At 39.1% G+C, this 22,402-nt stretch overlaps 1 protein-coding gene and 1 long non-coding RNA gene across 2 annotated transcripts in view; one reads left to right on the top strand and one right to left on the bottom strand.

The window, feature by feature from the left end:
• Window positions 1–20,889, top strand: part of HIF1A (hypoxia inducible factor 1 subunit alpha) — a 41,625-nt gene extending 20,736 nt beyond the window's left edge. The window contains exons 2-15 of the mRNA XM_048855734.2: window positions 378–568; window positions 1,782–1,927; window positions 2,028–2,112; window positions 6,168–6,280; window positions 7,579–7,781; window positions 9,432–9,538; window positions 9,726–9,873; window positions 10,970–11,181; window positions 11,370–11,650; window positions 12,503–12,625; window positions 12,934–13,331; window positions 14,170–14,275; window positions 19,210–19,336; window positions 19,488–20,889. Of these exons, the coding sequence (XP_048711691.1) occupies window positions 378–568; window positions 1,782–1,927; window positions 2,028–2,112; window positions 6,168–6,280; window positions 7,579–7,781; window positions 9,432–9,538; window positions 9,726–9,873; window positions 10,970–11,181; window positions 11,370–11,650; window positions 12,503–12,625; window positions 12,934–13,331; window positions 14,170–14,275; window positions 19,210–19,336; window positions 19,488–19,639 (2,392 nt within the window). The 3' untranslated portion in view covers window positions 19,640–20,889. The remainder of the gene's footprint in view (window positions 1–377; window positions 569–1,781; window positions 1,928–2,027; window positions 2,113–6,167; window positions 6,281–7,578; window positions 7,782–9,431; window positions 9,539–9,725; window positions 9,874–10,969; window positions 11,182–11,369; window positions 11,651–12,502; window positions 12,626–12,933; window positions 13,332–14,169; window positions 14,276–19,209; window positions 19,337–19,487) is intronic.
• The window catches only part of LOC125639157 (uncharacterized), a 92,673-nt gene that overhangs the window by 61,543 nt on the left and 8,728 nt on the right, over window positions 1–22,402 (bottom strand). The window lies entirely within an intron of this gene.

Genomic DNA, 22,402 nt, shown 5'->3' with positions numbered 1-22,402 from the left:
GAGTGCTTTAGGTGAAAGAACAGGAGCTCTCTTTTTTGCCATGTTAAAATTAAGTTGATGACTGAATGTAGTGAAACTTCACTAGCACAGTAATTTGATATTCTCAGAAGAATGAGGCATGCTACTTCTAGATAAACTATTTATTTTTTAAACAAACTTTGTTTATAAATCTTTTTTGCATTTGCCAATTTAATCTTGTAACGGTCACACTTGGAAATGCCAAGAATATTTCCATTGAAGCTGCAGTGTAGTATTGTCAATCCACAATTGTTGTCTAAACAAGTAGCTTAGATATAAAGGCGGAAGGAATGTGTTTGTGTCACTGTGATAACGTTGCCTCCAATGTATGTTAATAATCTAAAATTTTATTCATACAGGATTAGTTCAGATCGCAGAAAGGAGAAGTCGAGAGATGCAGCCAGATGCCGAAGAAGCAAGGAATCTGAAGTTTTCTATGAACTTGCTCACCAGCTGCCTCTTCCTCATACTGTCAGCGCACACCTTGACAAGGCCTCCATTATGAGGCTGACTATCAGCTACTTACGCATGAGAAAGCTGTTAGATGCAAGTAAGTGAATAAACTTATTATGGCTTACCAACAGAGAGGCCAGGAAAGGGGTCTGAGTGATCTGAACTTGCCCCTTGCCTTTTACATTGGTTAAAGATAGCCTCCCTCCATTGGGATATCAATGAAGACACTAGAAAAACTAGAACGTTACCTTTTACTGTGGGGAGAGAGATTAAATAGATACAGCCAGGCTGAGGGGGGCCTAAACTGTAACGTACACTCCATTTTTCTTATACTTATTCCTGATATCTCTTGGATCCCTAAGAAGACCAGCACCATTATCTTATTTTTTAAAAATCTCAGCTGTGACTCCCCCACAAAAATCAGGCTCTCAAGTTTCTGGGCATAAAACTTGACACCATCTCCACTCTGCCTGCTTCCCTTGTGAGAAGGGAGGTCGATTATACCCAAGATAGCTCACAGGACCCCATATGTAGTTGGTAGATCTAAGATTAGGTTTGCTAAATTTGAGCATTCCTGTTTAAATGAAACCACTGAAAACCATTATATGTTGTGCTCCACTTAAGATACGCCTCAGTAATACGTGTTCCAGGAAATAGTGGTAGCGATGGGGAGTGACTGCTGCATAAGTGAGATAGTAGTTTAAACTCTGTGTAATAGAGGACCCATCTAGTCAGTGCCTGGTAAATAAGTAAAGAAGTACTTGTGGCACCTTAGAGACTAACAAATTTATTTGAGCGTAAGCTTTCGTGAGCTACAGCTCAGCTCACGAAAGCTCATGCTCAAATAAATGTGTTAGTTTCTAAGGTGCCACAAGTCCTCCTTTTCTTTTTGCGGATACAGACTAACACGGCTGCTACTCTGAAACCTGGTAAATAAGTGGCATTTACCAAGACGTTAGAGATGAATGATACAAACTTTTGTCATTTAATGCAGAAGTTGTTAAAGTTTAAAAGAAAAAAGATCAGATAAAGGTAAAATGCAGCAACCGTTACTTTTATTTTGGCATTTTTGAACATAGTATGTGGTATTACTAAGTTTTTATCAGACAGTCTTTGAAAGCTCATGTTTTTAAGTGAGATGCTTAATCAGGACAACCATCTCTCCAGCTAAGTATCCCAGTAAGAGAATTGTGCTGTTTTTGGTGAGTAGCCTGTCAAAATAGCTGTTAATGTGTGGGATGACTTCAGGCAACAAAGTGTGAATTACGTGAGTTTCATCTAAAAAACAATAAAAATGTGGGCTCTTCTAGGTGACCTGGAGACAGAAGCCAAAATGGAGAAGGAGATGAATTGCTTTTACTTAAAAGCCCTTGATGGATTTGTCATGGTTCTTTCCGAGGATGGTGACATGATTTACATGTCTGAAAATGTGAACAAGTGTATGGGGCTCACTCAGGTGAAATACTGACACATCTTTAAATGCAATTACAATGTCGTGCCTACTGTACATTCTTGACTACTCGGAGCTAGACTCACACTCTTTTTTACTTCTACAGTTTGAGCTGACTGGGCACACTGTGTTCGATTTTACCCACCCATGTGACCATGAAGAGCTGAGAGAAATGCTTACACATAGAAATGGTAAGAAGAGGCTACTCTTTAATTTAATGACAGACGGTTCCTATCAGTGTTGTATAATCAGCTGCAGATATTATCAGTTTTGATATTGTTTACCTCATTTACTTGAATAGGAAAAAGCCTGAATCCACAGTTACCTGGTTACTGAGACTTCTGTGGCTTCTTTAGAACAGGCACCAAAGGTATTTAAAGAATAAAATAACTGTGAAGGGGAAAAAAGGAGTCAGTGGAGAGAACTACTTGCTACACTTCACTTCTCAGAGCTCACAACAAATCTAGTTGGGACACTATAGTAAGAGGTGTCAGAAACAACTCAAATTCTACCGAGATCTCACGCTACTTCAGGGGATGGATGTTCCGAGTAACTCATATCTCTCAGTAGTGCTTTTTTAAAAAAAAAAAAAAGTTTGTATCAAATAAAATTATTGAAGATGGAAGGAATGAAAATGCGTAAAAGATAAGAAACATTTAGAGGTAGGGTGAGTGTAAAGAACATCTTAATTGGTTGATATAGAAGAATTTGAAGATAATAAATCTGTATTTTTCTGTATTGGTCTTGGAGTGTCTGTGCAGGGCAAATCTTTCCACAGGATGCTGGAAGAAGTTATATTTAGGTTGCAGTTCTCAGAAAAGGTATAGAAAAGAATCATGCAGTAGCTTTATAAATTTCAGATGATTTTAGATCTTGCTTTGGCATGAATTTAGGACTAACCAAAAATATTTAAAGTAAAATGAATCTTCAGCTAATACTGGTCTTTGACTAAGCTGTTGCTTCACTGCAGTTCTTTATTCTGAAGTTACTGTCTTTGACACAGAGTATATTTCATAGTTTTGTTTTCTCTGTACTAGAATGGAACACACAAATCCCATTTTCTCCAACTGCACTAGCAAAAATTAAAACTTCCACAATCCTTTTACTCATCAGCCATTTCCAGGCTCAGTGTAGACTGTGCAATTGAGCTACTATATTTCCACTGCAGCAAATAGGGGAAAAAGTTCAGATATTGGATAGGTGGCAGCCAAGCAAAGCCACTGTGCTTATTGAAGGGGAGAATGTCACGGAGGGTAGGTTTACATCGCAGGTGGGGTGTAATTTCCAACTTGGATAGACATACCTGTACTAACTTCGATTGAGCTAGCACACTAAAAAGAGCAGCGTAGCTGTGAAGGTGTGGGCTAGCTACCTGAATACTTACCTAGGGTCTCGGACAGGATTGTACGCAGGTGGCTAACCTTAACTGCCACCCGCACTGCTATTTTTAGTGCGCTGGTTTGATCAAAGCTAGCACAGATAATTATACCTCCAGCCGCATTGTAGACCTACCCTGAGTCCCTGGAATGATTAAACAGAAGATGATTATAAATTCCTACATGTCATCAAAATGTGTAGGACTTGATTCTGTTTTCTCACACCAAGGTAAATCAGGAGTGACTCTGAAGTCAGTGGAGAAGACTAGTTTAAAGCCAGTGTAAAGGAAAAACAGGCCCTTTTAATATTAATACTGAATTTTCTAAATCTTCCTGCCATCATTACTGGTCCATGCATCCAGTGCTAAATTGGATCTTTGTACTTGAAGCAATGCTATATTCAATACAGCAGGATATAAATGGATCTGTTGCAAAGATAAATTCTTTTTAAAGACTAACGTTTCATAATAAGTAGATACAATGTAGACCCATTCTGGCATGTCTAAATTAGTCAGTTTTCAACATGGTTTACCTACCCCCTCACTCAGAAGATCTCTTTTCTGTATATAATTGAGTTCTATTTCCTGACTGCAATAACAAAAGTATGTCTTTATTTGTTATCCCTACAAGGCTAACATGGCTTTGAATAACCTAGGTTTTGTTCTGGCTCACATATAACAGAATTATTAACCCGTTTTCAGTCTTGGTGCTAAATATTGCTGTATGTGATCGTACAGGTGTAACTGAAGCTAACATTTGGCTAGCAGAAACATTTATTAGTAATGCTGTACAATCACAGCACAGTTTAGTTTCAGATCCCAGATTGTGTTTTCAGAATTGTCAATTTGAAAACAACTTGCATAGATCTAAGTCACCAAGAACCAGTAAATGTGCCATCTTTATACAGCTGCTCCTCAGAGTACAACCACACATTAAGATGTTTAGACAGATTATTCAGAAAGTAATAATGATGGTAATATTGTGAATTGTAGATTTCTGAATATGCTTTGCCTAGTTCATGCACCCAGAAACTGTGTGCTGTTTTAAAAACTTTGAGTTGATATGTTATTGCTATGATCCTCTGAACATGTGCATTCTATCCATTTTTCTTCCTGTGAATGTCATAACTGTGTTGTCTTCAGAGTATGAACAGACTAGTGCATAGCTGTAATGTATGCTAGAATGAGCCTGTGTTCTGTAAGCTTCCAAATTGTACCAGGTCAAATTGGTGGCATAAAGTCATTATGAATGCATTCCTGCAAACTAATTCTCCCACCATCCCCAAACCTCATCTGTCCATCTGTTTCCACTCACAAAGGCACTAAGCTGCTTACACTTGTGTTGATGAGGCAGTTTGCACCTTCTCTGCCCAGTCTGAGCAGTTTGTTCCTGTTGAAATAGACCTCTCTGAAATTCAGACTTCTCATTTTTATCACAACGCTTTAAAAATCATGATTAGTCTTCAGAAGTTTGTTAATGAATCCAGGTGCACCACAATTAGATGATTTGTACAGTAACATAAAATGGGATCCATTAATATTAGGTTGCACTAAGATTTCTCCATTGACTTCAAGGGAGTTGAAGGTGTGTTTCAAAACTTGGTTCATACTTATTGTACAATTCTAAGTTCATATATAGACACATTCCTGTATCTGTAACAGGGACATGGACACAATCTTAACTCCTGCTGTCATGACTGGTGCTATAATAAAATAGTTTTGGGGGTGAGATGTGTAATAGAACTGTTAGTCTCTAAGGTGCCACAAGTACTCCTTTTCTTTTTACAGAACATGAAGATAGGCAAAGGATGGCGGGGGGGGGAGGAGAAATAGGGTGAGAGAACTGTTGAAAGATTAACACATTTATTTGAGCATAAGTTTTTGTGAGCTACAGCTCACTTCATCGGTTGCATTCAGTGGAAAATATAGTGGGGAGATCTGTAGTGAGCTGTAACTCACGAAAGCTTATGCTCAAATAAATGTGTTAGTCTCTAAGGTGCCCAAGTCCTCCTTTTCTTTTTGCGAATACAGACTAACACGGCTGCTACTCTGAAACCTGTGTTCATGTTCTGTGTTTCTCTACTTCGCACTGTAAACTCTTTGAAGCAGGTTCCTTAATTTCCATAAAATCCCTTGTAGTGTTCCAGATGGTATAGAGCTGTTTGTCAATAAAGGCTGCTATGGGTCAAAACAGAGCCAAGTACCCATTATTAAGGAGCTGTGATTCTCCTTCAACATCAATCCCACCCTGAGTGGCTAGGCATCAGCTTCGGTCCCAGTCTTGGAGACCTCTATGCAGCAGCAGCATGTTACTCTCAGTAAATCATGCAGATGATTAATCCTGAATTGAAATAGTGTTTGTGTTTGTTTTTTATTTTTTAAATACTGAAAACCTAAAGATAGGCCAAAATTGGTACAATATATCTAGCCTTCTTTTTTCCCCCACCCACCATGAGTTATTGGGTGTGGAGAGGGTTCAGACTAATTTTCTTGTGTGTTTAAAATAGAGATGGGGGAAGAACAATACACATTAATTCTCAGTCAGTCTCTCTCTCTTTCTCTCTCCCCCATCTGTCCTCACGTTGAAATCAGGGGGATTACTGTAAATGGAACCTTGAACCTATCCTTGTTTTGGCAGGTCCAGCATTGCAATATCCTCTTTTGCCTATCTCAGAGTAAAAACTTACTTGAAAACTCCTCATATCTAAAATGCGGTCAGGCCTCCCAGCATGCATCATTCACACAAAAATAACCATTTCATCCCTACTTTCATGTGTCCTTTATTCTAGTCACACAGCTAGTTTTGCTGCACTTATTTGAAGCTTGTGAAGGTGATGAAATACTCACATTTCACTTAATATTTTTTATTAGGTCCTATGAAAAAGGGCAAAGAACAGAATACAGAGCGTAGCTTTTTCCTCAGAATGAAGTGCACGCTGACCAGCAGGGGAAGGACCGTGAATATAAAGTCTGCAACATGGAAGGTAACCAACCATGGGGTATACATGAATACTGATATAACTAGAACCTTTGCTTTTCAGATCTCATCAGGTACAAGTATCCACATTTGGAACAAAGTATAAAATAATTAGCTTGCAGTAGTGCAATTTAGCATTCTCCAATTTCTTGCTGATTTGGTAAAACCTACAGTGCACTCTTTTGACTAGAAGTTCTTAAGTATGCTGCACTGCAACTTAGAACACGCCTAGGATGTAACTGAACAGTCATTTTCAAAATAAGAGAACCTTTTTAATACTGACCTTTCAACTTAAATCAGGAATCACTAATCATTAAAATATTTGCGTGAAGCTTCCTGCTCTTGCATAAAACTAACTAGGATTACATCATGATGATGACTGATCCTGATTGACTTTAAAGTGGTTACCACAGTTAAGGTCACTTTGTGAAGGATCCTAGCTTTATTATACCTCTTTTGCTGGTTCTCCCCCACACCATAACTGGAATAAAATATAGTTAATTTGAGTCTCGATCCATTTAAAGAGACTCAAATTAGCTATATTTTATTCCGGTTATGGTGTGGGGGAGAACCAGCAAAAGAGGTATAATAATGCTAGGCTCCTTCACAAAGTGACCTTAACTGTGGTAACTCTATTACACTCTGATCAGAAAGGTTTTTCCATGGCTTTCAGTTTGTCATGTATTCATGATCAGCTCCCCACTCTTAGAAACAATTCTGACTTCAGACTCATAGGGAGGCAAAGTGATTGCCAGGCTTTTGTCTTTCAGGACTATTTGGAGTGTGTTGGAACTCTCTCCTTCCACCTTAATCCCCACAAAGAATGCAAAATACAGCTTTGTCTTCTGTGTCTGTTTCAAACAGAATATAAGCTGTATCTTCTGTCTGTGTTTCAAATTGAAATACAAGCAATCAAACACCATCTGCTAATGCACAATGTCACTGATGAGTGATTGCACTCGTCTGTTGGCTGTAGAGGCAATTTTCAAAGATGAATCAATTAACTTAAGTGTAAATTCAGTGAGCACCAAAAAGGAAAAAAAAGTTGGTAGCCAACTTAACATTTTTAATGTGCATAGTTTAAGTGGGGAGGAATTTTTTTTAAACATAACTGTAGCAGATGTCATGTATATTGCTTGAATGCTGCTATTGCATTTTGGTTACGGACACCAATAGCTCACCTAGGGCAGAGGGAGAGAGGAAGGCCACTGCCCACTTATGAAACTAAAACAGTTATTATGTCAATCTCCTTTTCCAATACAGAACTTAGTTTTTTAAATGTTTTCCCCCCTCCCCCCCTCATAGGTACTTCACTGTACAGGGCATGTTCGTGTGTATGATACCTGCAATAATCAGACTCTCTGTGGATATAAGAAGCCTCCCATGACATGCTTGGTGTTGATCTGTGTACCTATCCCTCATCCATCAAACATTGAAGTCCCTTTGGACAGCAAGACATTCCTCAGTCGCCACAGCCTGGATATGAAATTTTCATATTGTGATGAAAGGTAAAGCCAAATATAAGCTCTGGCAAACATTCAATGCATTATTGTAGTTTTTATACTTGTAGTAGTTTTATTGCTTAACTTTCACCTATCTATAAAACTGAGTTCATATGTGGTACTTCAAGTTTTACCTAGCTTGTCATTTTTTAATTGGTCAATATATTTTATGTAAAAAGCAAGGATTTCTTTTTTTTTTTTTTTAACCTGAGAAGTTTACTACATTAAGGAAATAATTCCTGTATGGATTCATCACTTTTGGAAGAATTTGAATTGGCAGAGTAGCACCTTTCATCCAGAAGGATCTAAAGGCATTTTAAAAATCAGATACCCTTTTACCCATCAGTGAAGTGCAGCCACCTCTGGGGTGTAACACAGCTGCTAATTTCAGTGTTTTGTATTTCTTTATAAACCTTTCTTGCATGTGTACAGTTGACCACTTCTGAGCAAAATGAATTTATCTAACAAGCTCGTAGTGAAAACTTAGTTTGACAAGGTCAGAATATGGAATAAGTAACTTTACAACATTGGATTTAAAACTGCGATCAATACCAGTGTATGCTACTACTTCTTGATAGAATAAGCAGTGGTCGGAGATTGCTGCTTCTAACGTAAACTGTTGCTTCATCAGGTTGCTGTTAGATTCAAACAAATATTGTATGTTAGTGCAAGTGTTTTTTCGGAACTGGTGTGCATGCAGAAATTGCACCGATTCAGCCAGTTTAGTGAGATCAGTGCCATTTCTGTGTGTTCTGTTTCTCTGGTTTCTTTTGTTGGCAGCTAAACTGAGTGCTCTTGCTTTTGTTCTGTGCACAACACTGCCATCTAGTGGTTAAAGGGATTGCGCTTGTAAAAGTTAGGATTGCTGAAATTTCAGATTCTTATTCATCTTAAACAATTACAGAATAAAATAGTGCTGAAGCAGGTATAATATCTTATCTATATTTGATTTAACTTCTGAATATAGTATTAATTAGTATTGATTTAACTTCTGAATATACTATTATTATAGTACAAATGGCATACTACATCCTTTCAGAGTAGCCACTGTCCTGTATTTAATAAGAGAAAAATTGATGTATAAAGAGCTGAGATTAGATTTTAATATCCAGAAGTGGAGGGTTATGAACATTCCAGCTGGTAGTAAAACTGTGCCTAGAAAGACTAGTGGAATAGGACTATGAGATCTTTGAGTTAGGCAAACATCAGAAGAGATAAGTTTCCTCAGTTTAACCCTGCTTGAAAGGAAAACTCTCATTTAAACGCACCACTGTTGTTGGCAATGTATTCATCTGGGAGTTTCTGGTTTGGAAGAGATTGTATCTTTAGAGCCATTAACATCTGCATTAAATATATTCATCTAATCATAAAAATAAATGATTGTTAGCCAAGAGGTCAGGGATGCAGCACCATGCTCTTGTGACCCTACACCTCTGACAGCCATAAGCTGGGACTGGACGGCAGTATGGATCACTCAATAATTACCCTGTTCTGTTCATTCTCTCTGACGCACTGGTACTGGTCGCTGTTGGAAGATGGGATACTGGGCTTATATGTACCATTGGTCTGACCCAGTAGGGCCATTCTCATGTTCTTATCTACTTCTCTATTTCTGCTTTCACTTAACTTTTTTTCTTTCTTCTTTTCAATATAAAGAATTACAGAGCTGATGGGATATGAGCCAGAAGAACTCTTGGGTCACTCCATCTATGAATACTATCATGCTCTGGACTCTGATCATCTGACCAAAACTCATCATGATAGTAAGTGGAAAGACAGACCTATAACTCTCTGTAATTTAAGTCCTTTAGATAAGATAGGGAGGGGGTGTGTGGGGAGGGAACTACTTGAAAGATTTTAATAGCGAGTGTGGCTCTGAAGTGATTGTTTATTTTTGCTTTAGAATAATGAAGTGACTTTTTATAGCTAAAGTTGACCTTTCTGCTTTAGTGTTCACTAAAGGGCAAGTGACTACAGGACAGTACAGAATGCTTGCTAAACACGGTGGATATGTCTGGGTTGAAACTCAAGCAACTGTTATATACAGCACTAAGAACTCCCAACCACAGTGCATAGTGTGTGTAAATTACGTCTTGAGGTAAGCTGTGAGTAGTTAAACACTTTTTGCATGTTTCTTCATTGTAGATTGAGCCAAAGCCCAAAGGATCTGACCTCATGTTAGATAGGTTCTGGCATTTACTATTTCCTTTACAAGCAATGCTTTGCATTCGCCTAGAAAAGTGCCAGTTACAGGGTTAAGGGAGCAATAAACTGAGAAGTAGAGTCGCTCTTTAATGTATACCTAGAACTCCCATTGATGTCAATGGGAAAATCTGAATGTAGAATTAGGAAGGACTCTGCAGGAGGGGTGCGGCAGGGGGCTCAGGGCAGGGGGTTGGGGTGCAGGAGGGAGCTCAGGATAGGCGGTTAGGGTTTGGGGTGCAGGAGGGGTGCAGGCTCCGGCCCGGCGCCACTTACCTCAAGTGGCTCTGGGGTGGCAGTGGCACGCAGCAGGGCTGGCAACCCTGCGAGCTGGATTGAAAGCCCTGATGGGCCAGATCTGGCCCATGGGCCTTAGTTTGCCCTCCCCTGGTCTAGATAGATGTCCAGATCTCTAATTTTACCTTTTTGTCTGGAGTTTTTCAGTGGTGTGTTAACTCTGTCCCTCTTTAACACTATTTAACTCTGTTAAAATATAATCTTTCCTCCCGCTTCTTCATAAGTGTGACTTTTCTTGTTTCCTCAAAACTTTAACTTTTCACTGGTAAAATAACTGCATTGCTAATATTGACTGCAACTTGCTGTTTTTGGAAATCTTTTGAAAACTTCTTCAAAATTGTGAATTAATCTGTAATAACCAGTAAAACAGCATATAATTGTTGTGTAAAAAAAATTAAGATTTCCATATCTGTGTTTGGTATTTTTTTAATCTGTTTATTACTGACATTTTAATAAAGCACAGCCGTCATAATTACTTACGTGAAGTTATCCCTTTATATGATCACAATTGGTTTCTGAAAAGATTGAATTTGAGGGATGAATGGGCAATAACAGAATTTTAAAAACTTCTGTGTTAATGAAAATGCATAGGACGAGCAAAGAGAAACAAAATAGAATTGGCAGAATTGTTTCTGAACTTCCCATGAGCTGCTAGCTGCTCTTTAAAGAATAGTCTTTCTTTTTGGTTTTGACAGTGAGATTGTACAGAAGGAGTTATTTCTTTCCCTTGCACAGACTGAGTGCATGCTGAAACCAGTGGAGTCTCCTGATATGAAAATATTCAGCAAGGCTGACCTAGAAGATACTAACAGCCTCTTTGAAAAACTTAAAAAGGAACCAGATGCTTTAACTTTGCTCGCACCAGCTCCTGGAGACACGATTATCTCTTTAGATTTCAGCAGTAATGGTGGGTTTGTGTTTAAGTCAGAGACCCTACTGATTGATCATATTCGTGTATGTTAAAATAAACATTAGAAAATAACCTGCTGGTATCACTTGCTTAACAAAAAATATTTCAGCTGCTGTTATTTAATGAGGTCCATAGACCCACTCAGCGCTTTTACTTAGGTTGATTGTTTTTTTTAATTTTTATAGAGTCTGATGAGCAACAATATGATGAAGTTCCTTTGTATAATGATGTAATGCTCCCCTCATCCAGTGAGAAATTGCAGAATATAAATTTGGCAATGTCCCCACTTCCTGCCTCTGAAGCCACAAAGCCACTTCGTAGCAATGCTGACCCTGCACTCAACAGAGAAGTTGTATCAAAGCTGGAGCCAAACACAGAGCCACTCGAACTTGCATTTTCCAGCCACCAGAGGCAAGAACAGCCAGCCAGCCCTTCTGAGGCAAGCACTAACCAAAGTTCACCTGAGGTCAGTCATACAGTTTGGGAAGACAGTCATCCAAATAAATGTGTGGTAGGCTTTTGAGTAAATATCTCTAGACACTATGGCAGCCACGGAGTTTGTTTTTTAGAGTATTTGCATAATTGTTTTGACTGTATTTATAAATTGTGGCCATGTACTGTTAAATTATATTTACAGCATGACCTGTCAATAAAAGATTACTTTACTTTTCAGTTTGAAAGCTATATTTTCAGTTTTTTAAAAAATTAGAGATTGAAACTGCATATGAAGCATGTAACTGTTTTGAGTACGTCTTTTAAAGAACTTAAGATTCAGAGATATGCTTATTGCAATTAATGAGTGAGTTACAGCAAATCAGTGTATAAACTTCTGACACATTTATACCTGTCCCACAGTCCCCAAATTGGGGCGATCTATTCAAGCTGACGATGGTGAAAACTCTGGGCATATTTAGATGAATGCAAATACTATCCAGTCCCATTGAGTTTTCATGAAATTTTTGCAATTATAGTTTGGTTGCATGTTTTTATGGGGGTTTTTTAGCGTGAAGCTGTAGAATCATAGGACTGGAAGGGACCTCGAGAGGTCATCTAGTCCAGTCTCCAGTATTACCTAAACCATTCCTGACAGGTGTTTGTCCAAACTGCTCTTAAAAATCTCCAGTGCTCAACATTCTACAACCTCCCTAGGCAATTTATTCCAGTGCCTAACCACCCTGACAGGAAGTTTTTCCTAATGTCCAACCTAAACTTCCCTTGCTACAGTTTAAGCCCATTGTTTCTTGAAACAATGGAAAATAACACAATGTTGAACCAATTGAAAATTTGTACTTAAAATTGAATTGATTTGTCTTGACAGCCCCGTAGTCCCAATGAGTATTGCTTTGATGTGGATAATGATATGGCTAATGAGTTTAAGCTGGAATTAGTGGAAAAACTCTTTGCAATAGACACAGAAGCAAAAAATCCATTCTCTACTCAGGTATGTACGTTAAGTTAAACTTAAATGTCATCTTAAGCGTATCCTAGAGCACAGTATTTGTAAGCTTATTTTATCAAATGTTAAAATTAATGTGTTAAAATGCAGGAGCAGTATTTCTGAAAATGGAAGACGAGTTGGTAGCTTGTTTCTAAATAGTTTTTGAGATATAAAAAAATGGTGTTCACACAGCACTATTCCAGAGGTTTGGGGAGAGGGGAAGTGGCAGACTATTTACAGATGATGACGCATTCTTGGGTATTGCACAGATCCCCTAGAAACTTTATTTACCCGTTTTATTATTCTTTCAGGAAACTGATTTAGACTTGGAGATGTTAGCTCCTTACATCCCAATGGATGATGACTTCCAGTTACGATCCTTTGATCAGCCACCTTCACTGGAGAGTGGTTGTGCGAGCACTCAGAGTGTGGCCACCAATACCATATTTCAGCAAACTCATACGCCCTCTACTGCCGCTGAGGAAATAACACCAGTGAAAACAGAATGCATGGATGACATTAAGACTCTACTTGTTTCTCAGTCTCCTGTCCTCATAATCAATGAAACCAACAGCGCCCCAGCCTCACCATATGGTGGAAATCGAAGTCGAACTGCATCTCCAATCAGGGCTGGAAAAGGAACATTGGACCAGACGGAGAAATCTTATCCAGGAACACCCAATTTGTTAACAGTCACTTTGAGTAAAAGGTATTGTAAAAACGAAGCTGAAATCTCATTACCCATTAATCTTGAAGAAATTAGCCAGTACAGTATTATCTGCTATTGTCTTTGATCTCTTTTTTTGAATAAGCTATACACCTTAGTTTGTGCTTTAAAAGAAGATTTTAGGTTTAGTGCACTTCAACAGTAGACTGGAGTTAATTTCCCAGAACCTTGTTTGCATTTTTATTTACATCAAGCCTTTGTATAGAAAACAAACAATTGAACCATTCTTGTTCATATTTTTGTTCTGCTCCTCTTCATACCTGAGTTGTGTAAATAAAACAGTCCAGTAAGCCAATTGAGAGAGGGTATGCATAAGTAATTTCTTGCCCAGTTTGTGATGAATGCGGAGACTGTAGTTATGCCTTAAGCTTAGATGTTCTGCTTAAAATAAGTCAGACTTCAGCAATATGGATTATGAGCATCCAAAACAGATTTTTATCATGACATACAGTGTCACCAAATCAGAATTTCAATCCATTGGATAAAACAAAGTAGCTTTCCCTGTGCATGGACATGCAAAATGGATATTTTAATTGCTCTCCCCATGCCTGCTGTCTAAGGAGGGACAGCAGAATGACAAACACTTAAGCTTTCTCTGTTTTTCTGTAGAGAAGAACTTTTTAAAGGACAGCCAGTTTTCCATGTTAGGATCAGAAGTAGTTGATTTAGCAAGATTTAAAGCTAGAATTCTTTCTAATCATAGAAAATTAGGACACATTTAACTTGACTGTCACTGTGAAATATTTATTTTACAAAGTGTTTATAAAAGACTGGCTTGAGGATAGTAGGAACTTTAATGGACTGAATCAATTTTTCTTAGATCTGCAATGAATGAAGAACTAAATCCAAAGATGCTAGCTTTGCATAACTCTCAGAGAAAGCGAAAGATGGAATATGATGGCTCGCTTTTTCAAGCAGTGGGAATTGTAAGTTTTGGTATTATTTTTCTTTTAAAATTAGTTGTAATCTTACTGTTTCCAGAATTAACCACTGATATAGAATCTGACTTTAGCTAGTGTTGTACAGCAAAATCCTGTGACCAAAGTAATCATTTAAGTTCATAACATCCTATGTCTTCCTGAATGCAAACCCCCTGATTTTCAATTCTTTCCCACTGTCAAAATAGTTTTAAACTACCCTCTGCACCCAGACAAATTTCTCAGCTAGATAGAAGATAAACTTTTCATTTGTGAAACAGTTTCCTGGAATGTGTTTCCTAAGGAGAAAATAAGGCATTGTAAGAACATGAGACTAAAAAGAACGTTCACCTGCTAACAGTGCATGTCATTACTATTTCAAACTTTATCTCCATGTCCCTCAAAATCAGAGTGTGCAAATACCTGGAACAGGAGCAGCACAGATTTGGAAAGATGTGTAAATCCTACAAATAGAAATATATTTATAGTTATATACATTTGTGCCTTGAATAGACACAATCAGAATGTTAGAATGGGAACATTATGGGCTAAAAAGAGGGTTGAGGGCATAGTCTGTCCTGTAGTTAGTGATTGTACTTGTGAATAACCCATCACTTGTCCTTATAGCACCTGAAAAATTCCTTTTAAACAGCTATGTAGTTTGTATTGTTTCACTTACCAGGGTGTTCCACAACTTTATCATCTTGCATACAATTATTTTAGCAAAATTCCATCTGGGGATTTTTGGTTTGGGGTTTGTTTGGGTTTTTTTTACACTGAGTCAGTATTCTGAAATCCTGGGATTTGACATTAGTACAGCTACGTTTCTCTCTCCTTGATGTATCTTGAGAACTTCAGAGAGATTTCTTATTGCCTATGTCACTTGTCAAATAAAATCCATTCCCTTTAAAAACTTCACACAAGTTAATTCTCTATCACAGTATGCGTCTCGAGACTTTCTGATTCTTTGATGGTCTGAAATATAAGTGTGGTCTTAGAATGTGTATATGGAGCAAAAAACAAAAACAAAAACACCCCATGGCAGCAAGTCTTAAAGCCTGGGTCAACTGACTTGGGCTTGTATTGCAGGACTAAAAATAGCAGTATAGACATTTGGGCTCTGGTTGGAACCTGGACTCAAAGATCCTCACCCCGGTTGGCTACGTTTCGGAGCCTGAGCCTGAATGCCTGCACTGCCGTTTTTAGCCCCACCGCACAAGTCCTGCAAGCCTGAGTCAGTTGACCTGGGCTCTAAGACTTGCTGCCAGGGACGTTTTGTTTTTTCTGTTTTGCTTTGTAGCTGTAGGCTAGCATGCCCTAGAGTGCAAGCGTGTTTTCTTCCGAATTGTGAATTATCCCTACATCCTGTCCTGGCTTTGGAATGACTGCTTACATTTTGTTTACTGGCTATCTACCTCTTGTCTCCCAGAAGGCTGGGGGAAACTTGTTGTACATCCAGTTCTTCTGTAAAGCTCCTGAAGCTTTTTGTTAGGTAATTTAGAGACTCTTGTTTTTATTCTCCTTAGCTTCTCTTAATCTTTTTATTTAAAAAAAAAAAAATTCTAACACTGTGTTTTTCATTCTTTGCTCTTTGCATTCACATGCATGTTTGGTTTTTCCTGATTAGCCTTTTATGAATTCATCGTTCTCCATCAATGTTCTAATGATTCTTGCTGCATGTGTCTTACTTATTGTCGCTATGGCTGCCATATTTTTCCCATTTAGGCCATTTCAACAGATGTCACCACTGATAAAATAGCAAATGATCTGTGCTAGCTTCGTGTATTGCAGTGTAAGCCAGCTGCTATAATTAAGGTTCTGTTCAGGCTTCCATTTATACAGTGCCTGTCATCCCCTTTTTTCTCACGTTCATAATTTTCTCAGTTTCTCATTTTAGCTAAAATTTCCATTACTGATTTTGTCTCTGCTTAAAGGCAACGTCTTTCTGTCCATGTATTTGAAAAATTACTATTTTTAACACAGGTAACTCAAAGGTTGTGCTTTAAAAGATTAAATTTTCCAGTGCCTAGGTCAGGGTGGCCAAACCATGACTTGTGAGACGCATGCGACTCTTTTACAGTTAGCCCACCACCCATTCTCCGCCTATCAGACTTGGGGGAGGGAGCTTGGAGCTTCTGCCCTGCAGCAGGGTGGTGGTGGGGCTAGGGGCTTCTGCCAGAGATGACTGGTGCCCGCTGAGAGGGGGGACACGAATTAAAGGACTCTCCTCCCCCCCCCCTTGTCATGCTTGCCCCTCGCACACCATCCCCTCTTACCCTCAAGCGGCCCCTCCCTGCAGCTCCCACATGTTAAATCTGCATGGAGAGGTAGCTCCTGCAGGGAGGGGCAGCTGCTTAGCTCTGCGGAGAGAGGCAGCAGCAAAATCAGCGGCTCTCCCTGCAGCTCCTAGCTGTTTGCCACTGCCTTTCCCTGCTGCCTCAGCTCCCAGCTTGCTGGTTCCAGCAGCTGCCGTGCAGGGAGGAGGCCCAGCAGCACCATGTGACCAAGCAGGGACAGCAAACCCTGGCAAAAATCTGGGGGGGGCACATGATCCCACGCGTCCCCCTCACCTGTCAGCTCTGGCTTCTGCCCGGCTGGGAGGGGGGTTTCGGGGCTTCAGCCCTGCGGGGTGCGCATGCTGGGGGCTCGGGGCTTCAGCCCTCTGGGGCACGTGTGCCAGGGCTTAGGGTTTCAGCAGGAGCAGGGCTGAAGCCCTCAGTCGGTGCAGGCGCCCCCTGTGGGGCTGAAGCTCTGAGAGACACGCAGCCACCCCCACCCCTTGCAGAGACGAAACCCTGAGCAGGCGCCTATCACAGGGCTGAACTCTGAAATCTCCCCTCCACACAGGGCTGGAGCCCCAAGCCCCAGCAGGCACATGGGGCTCTTGAGCTTCTGATGATTGAGGGTCAGTAAATTTGACCACCCCTGTGTAGGTTTTACTGAGGACTAGCTCCAAACCAGCTTGTACAGCCTGCCCCAAATGGAGCTGTAAGCATTTGAAATGTGTGTTGCGCACGTGTAAAAGAAAACTGCTGCTAAGTTTAGGTTTATACTCTCATATTTTAGGGTTATGTAAATATAGATCCTGGTTTTGAAGAGCTACACATAAGATTTTATGCTCCTGTCAGTGTAACGTTCCATAGTTCTGTGCATGAAGAGAAACTGGAATATACTATTTGTGTAACTTTTTTTTAAAACAAGGCCATTTAGGGTACATCTACACAGCAAGCCTCAGAGCTTGGATCTACAGACGTGGGCTCAGGGGGCTTGCATTACAGCACTAAAAATAGCTGGGTTGACATTCCGGCTCGGGCTGGAGCTCTGAAGCCCATCCCTGAACCCAAATGCCTACATAGCTATTTTTAGCACTGTAGCATGCCCCACTGTAGACGAGGGTCTGAGACTCTTTTGCCATGGTGCTGCTTGCTGTGTAGATGTATCCTTGGTTAAAAAGAAAAATACATTGGTGTAATAAGATTTCAAAACGAATGAATCAAAGGTTAGGAAAGGTAAAGTGAACTGTTACGTTGCGCAAAAAAATATACTAGTTATATACTAGTACAATGTGGCTGAGTTAACCTTACTGTGAAAATGTAACTTTTAAATCTTCTGACTATTGAGTCATTCGTTTTAACCTTTTTTACACCAAAGGCAGGTTCTCTTGTTTCTATAGATTTCACATACGCAGAAAATTCTTAGCGAAAAAGTGAAGTAATTCAAAGTGAAAAGCAACATACCTGAGTATGTTAGTCTCTAGGATTTTCCCAACATTCCACTGTCTTCACCCCTCCATGTTCAACAGCCAGAGAAAGGACAGAACTTCCAAATCCAGGCATCAGAATTAGCACTCTTGCTGGCTGTTGCCCAGCTTCTAAGCATTTCTGTAGATGGTTGGCTTTTCCTTTTGTCTTGCTTTCTGGTTTAGCAGACCTGTTTTCTTACCTATTCCAGAAAGCAATAACTTTCCTATGAAGGCACACAGAGCCTTCTGCTCTCTCCTGTACCACAGAATCTCTTGTCTACTGCTGTCAAAAGTGATTCTAGAGCCATGCCTGTGATTGGACGAGTCAGGATTCCAAATTGGTAGGGCCCGACCAAATTCAGGGTCCATTTTGATCCGTTTCATGGCAAGAGGGTTTTAAAATTGGTCAATTTCAGGTTTTCACAGTGGTGTAACTGTGGGGGCCCCAACCCAAAAGGTACATGGAGGTGGGTCTGAACTCCCCCCTGAGAGCAGCCCTGCAGGTGAAGAAGAAATCGTGCCCCACCCCCACTCAGCCTGGACTCTGGCTGAGGCGGATCAGATGTCAGGGGGAGGGGCTTATTTCTTAGTCCCTGACATGTTTTTCATGGCCATGAGATTGGTAGGGCCCTACACATTGACAATGAGAACAAAAGAAAGGGGGCAGCTGAGCTGGGAGGCAAGATAATTGCCGTGTGGGAGCAAAATTCACATAACTAGATATAAAAACCATTTAACCTTTTGTGCACGTGGGGCTTGGGAACAGTAGTAATGCCATAGTAGTTCTCCTCTCTTCTCCTGTGTCTTTTATTTCCATTCACTTCAGTGAACGCTGCTGCCTCCTCAGACAGTGGGAGTGACCAGCAAAAGTAGTAAGGGATGGCTGGGGGGGGGTGGTATGTATACATATACATGCACCCTAATTTTGAGGATGGTGTTTGGTTTTATTAAAACCAAGGTTATCTTTATCCTTCTTAATGTTTTTTGTTTTTAAAGTGACTCGCTTTTACTTTTAAACATCAGTCTACACTAATTTGCTCTTAAACTTTTTCTCTCAGGTACTGAATGAATTCAGTTTTAAATAGTAGCAGCATGTTAGTAACTATAGTGACAAGAACTGGTGATTGATTTCCTCTTGAAATTTTTGCATACATGAGCTGCAGAAATAAGTGGTTTGGGTTTTTTGTTTTTTTTTTTAAAGGGATCTTTATTCCAGCAGTCAGAAGATTGTGGAGCGAATGCATCACTTTGTTGGAAACGTGTAAAAGGGTGCAAATCTAATGGCCAGAATGGCGTGGGACAAAAGACAATCATCTTACTATCAACTGGTTAGTGTTCCTATATGTGGGAGGGAGGGGGGAAATTAAATATTATTAAAGCTGTATTGGCTAATGGAACTTGTCTCGCCATATACGCTAATTTGGGAAATGTAAAATACAGTAAGTATTGTGCCCTTATCTTTATCTTCTTCCTTTTTAGATATAGCGAGTAAGCTCCTAGGACAGTCAATGGATGAGACTGGACTACCACAACTTACCAGTTATGATTGCGAAGTAAATGCTCCCATACAAGGCAGCAGAAACCTGCTACAGGGTGAAGAATTGCTCAGAGCTCTGGATCAAGTTAACTGAGTTTTCACAATACTTGTTCTTTTTTTGGACACTGGAGAATCATCACCTAAAGCAGTCTATTTATATTTTCTATATCTGATTTTAGAAGCCTGGCTACAATACTGCACTAATTCAGTTAGTTCCGTTTCGATCCCCTTTCTACTTTACTTATTTTGACAGACTTTTTTCATATAGTCTTTATGTAACAACTCAGATTATAGTGCATTTTCATAGTTCTTTGGTACATAGACTTTAAGTCCATTACATTTAAAACATCCTTGCAATAGCAGCTTTGAAATATGCACCTGTTTTTAAAAACGTATTTATTTTTTATTATTTTTGGCTGGAGAGTTTCACTGAAAGATTCTTATCAGTAAAATGTTACACAGTAAAACTGTCAATACTTCCTGCCTGCTCTTCATAAGTAGTGGGAAGATGTATGCTTTGTCAGTTATTTTAAAACAAATTTTTATTTTAATGATTTTTTTTATATGAAACAACAATGCTTTGCAGCAGTGCATTGTAGCCACAATCGCACAATATATTTTCTTAAGAAAAATACCAGCAATTCCTCATGCAATATAGTCTACATTTATAAAACTAGTTTTTAAGGAGAAGAATCTTTGACAGTTTTTGTTTTTTGCCTATGAAATCATGTTTAATTCTCGAGGATGTCATTGTTTTAGTCATGTTGTAATATAAACTGTGTTCTTAAATGCTGTATTATGCTTATGACTGAAATGAGTATTAAGTAAAAGGGAAGGGTTTTATCTGGAAAGGACTATAGCAGCATTTTATTTGGATACATTCTCTTAATTTACAGAGAGGATTTGATGTTCCTAAAGTAGTCACTTCGCCAGCTCAGAAAAATCCCTGCCTGTAGTTGTGGAAGTTCATGCGAATATTGTGTATCTGAGATTAAATCTAAATGTTTTGTTTACCCTGTGTGGTATAGGTGATATTTCAAGCAGATCGTAAGACATCATGCATTGTTAGCAAAGTTGCCTAGTACATCACTGAGTTGCTCAATATTTGATGTTTTGGTTTTTATGCACCTTGTTGCTGTTAACATCCATGTATTCATGTAGATTTCAATAACTCAATATATTTTAGAAACCTTTTGATTTTGAAATGAGTAGTTGTCTCACAAACATCCTATTTCCTATATGTACTGTACAAATTTTTCATTCACTCATTCTTTCTCTCTCTGTGGTTGGATCTAACACTAACTGTATTGTTTTATTACATCAATAAACTATATGTGGACCAGGCCCCCTTGGGAAGTGTGTTATCTATTGAGAACAGTGACCTCTTGATTTTGTTGTTTATGTGGTTACTGCTAATCGGTGTGCACTGATTTCAGTAAAATCATCTCTAAGGCGTTAAAAAGGAATTTCCTGATGCTGACCTCAAAACCTATCAAGTCAATCATTTATCTGAGCCTATTCCGTACTAAATAAATTTTCAGAACAAAGACTTGTGCAGTCATTGCCAATAGATTTTTAAGTATATGTTTAATTTTCCTTTTTTGTCAAGCATACGATCAGTTATTAAACATGGAATGAAAGTGGGAGGGAAAATATCGTTTTTGTGATAACAAGGGCAAATCTTTCCATACTCTACCAGCTGTCAAAGTAACTATCAAAGACAAAGCACGTAAAAATTTGTCCGAGAAATCCGTTAAATTTGGACTCTTGGCATATACATAAGATGAAAAATGCACCTGGCACTTGATTAAAGATATGGAATTTTGCTAAACTCTAAATGTGATTGTACCATCTGCTCAGCTCTAGTTTTGGTGGCAAGGTAACGCTTTTCATTTTGCTACATTAGAATGTGGTGTCACTAGAACCTGTCACATACACGTGGAATGATAGTATAGCTTCGGTCTCAACTTTAAGGCAATCACACGGCAATATTTTAAAAATCATGCTCTTAGCAGTCTTCTTATATACTTGAGACACAATTTAAACCCTTCCTGGAATCCATACTTTCTGTAGCAATTACACAAGTGTGGTAAATTTGTCAAAAACACCTAAATGACTTAAGGGCCTTGGCTCCCATATAACTGAGTCACTTTGAGAAATGGGACTTCTCATTGAAAGTCAATGGGACTTGAAGGGTAAAATGCTCAAGAGTGCCTGTCTTTTACAAATTGTTAACTTGCTAAAAACATTCAAAGAATAAATCCATTTCTAAAACTATTATCTGGATAAGATGCAAAATTCTCAGACTGAGAAGCCAATATTTTTACAATTAAATAGGGAATGTATTGGCATTTACTTCTGAGAAAACTTAAATGCAAGGAGCTTGAAAGTCAGTTACAAGATACTGCCAAAAGTCTAGGATCTGGGTTGAGTGTGTTGGGAAAGAAAGGAAAAATACTGTACTTAGTTACAGAACTAGAACTTGTCCAGTTTATCGACTTTTACAGATACCTAGGCCAAGATTTTTAGGTTCCTGTTCTTGAACTCTCTGGTCCATAAGGCCTCTTACATCCATATCTGGGCAAAATGTTCAAAAATGCTGAATGCTCTGCAGCTCAAATAGCTCAGGTGGCGCTGAGGATGCCCATCCACTTTCAAAAGTCAGGATGAACTCAAGAGCAAAAAGAAAAGGAGTACTTGTGGCACCTTAGAGACTAACCAATTTATTTGAGCATGAGCTTTTGTGAGCTACAGCTCACTTCATCAGATGCATCTGATGAAGTGAGCTGTAGCTCACGAAAGCTCATGCTCAAATAAATTGGTTAGTCTCTAAGGTGCCACAAGTACTCCTTTTCTT

Source organism: Caretta caretta, chromosome 6 (genome assembly GCF_965140235.1).
Source record: "Caretta caretta isolate rCarCar2 chromosome 6, rCarCar1.hap1, whole genome shotgun sequence".
NCBI lineage: Eukaryota > Metazoa > Chordata > Testudines > Cheloniidae > Caretta > Caretta caretta.
Note: the sequence above shows the minus strand (reverse complement) of the source record. Positions and strands in the feature narration are given on the sequence as shown.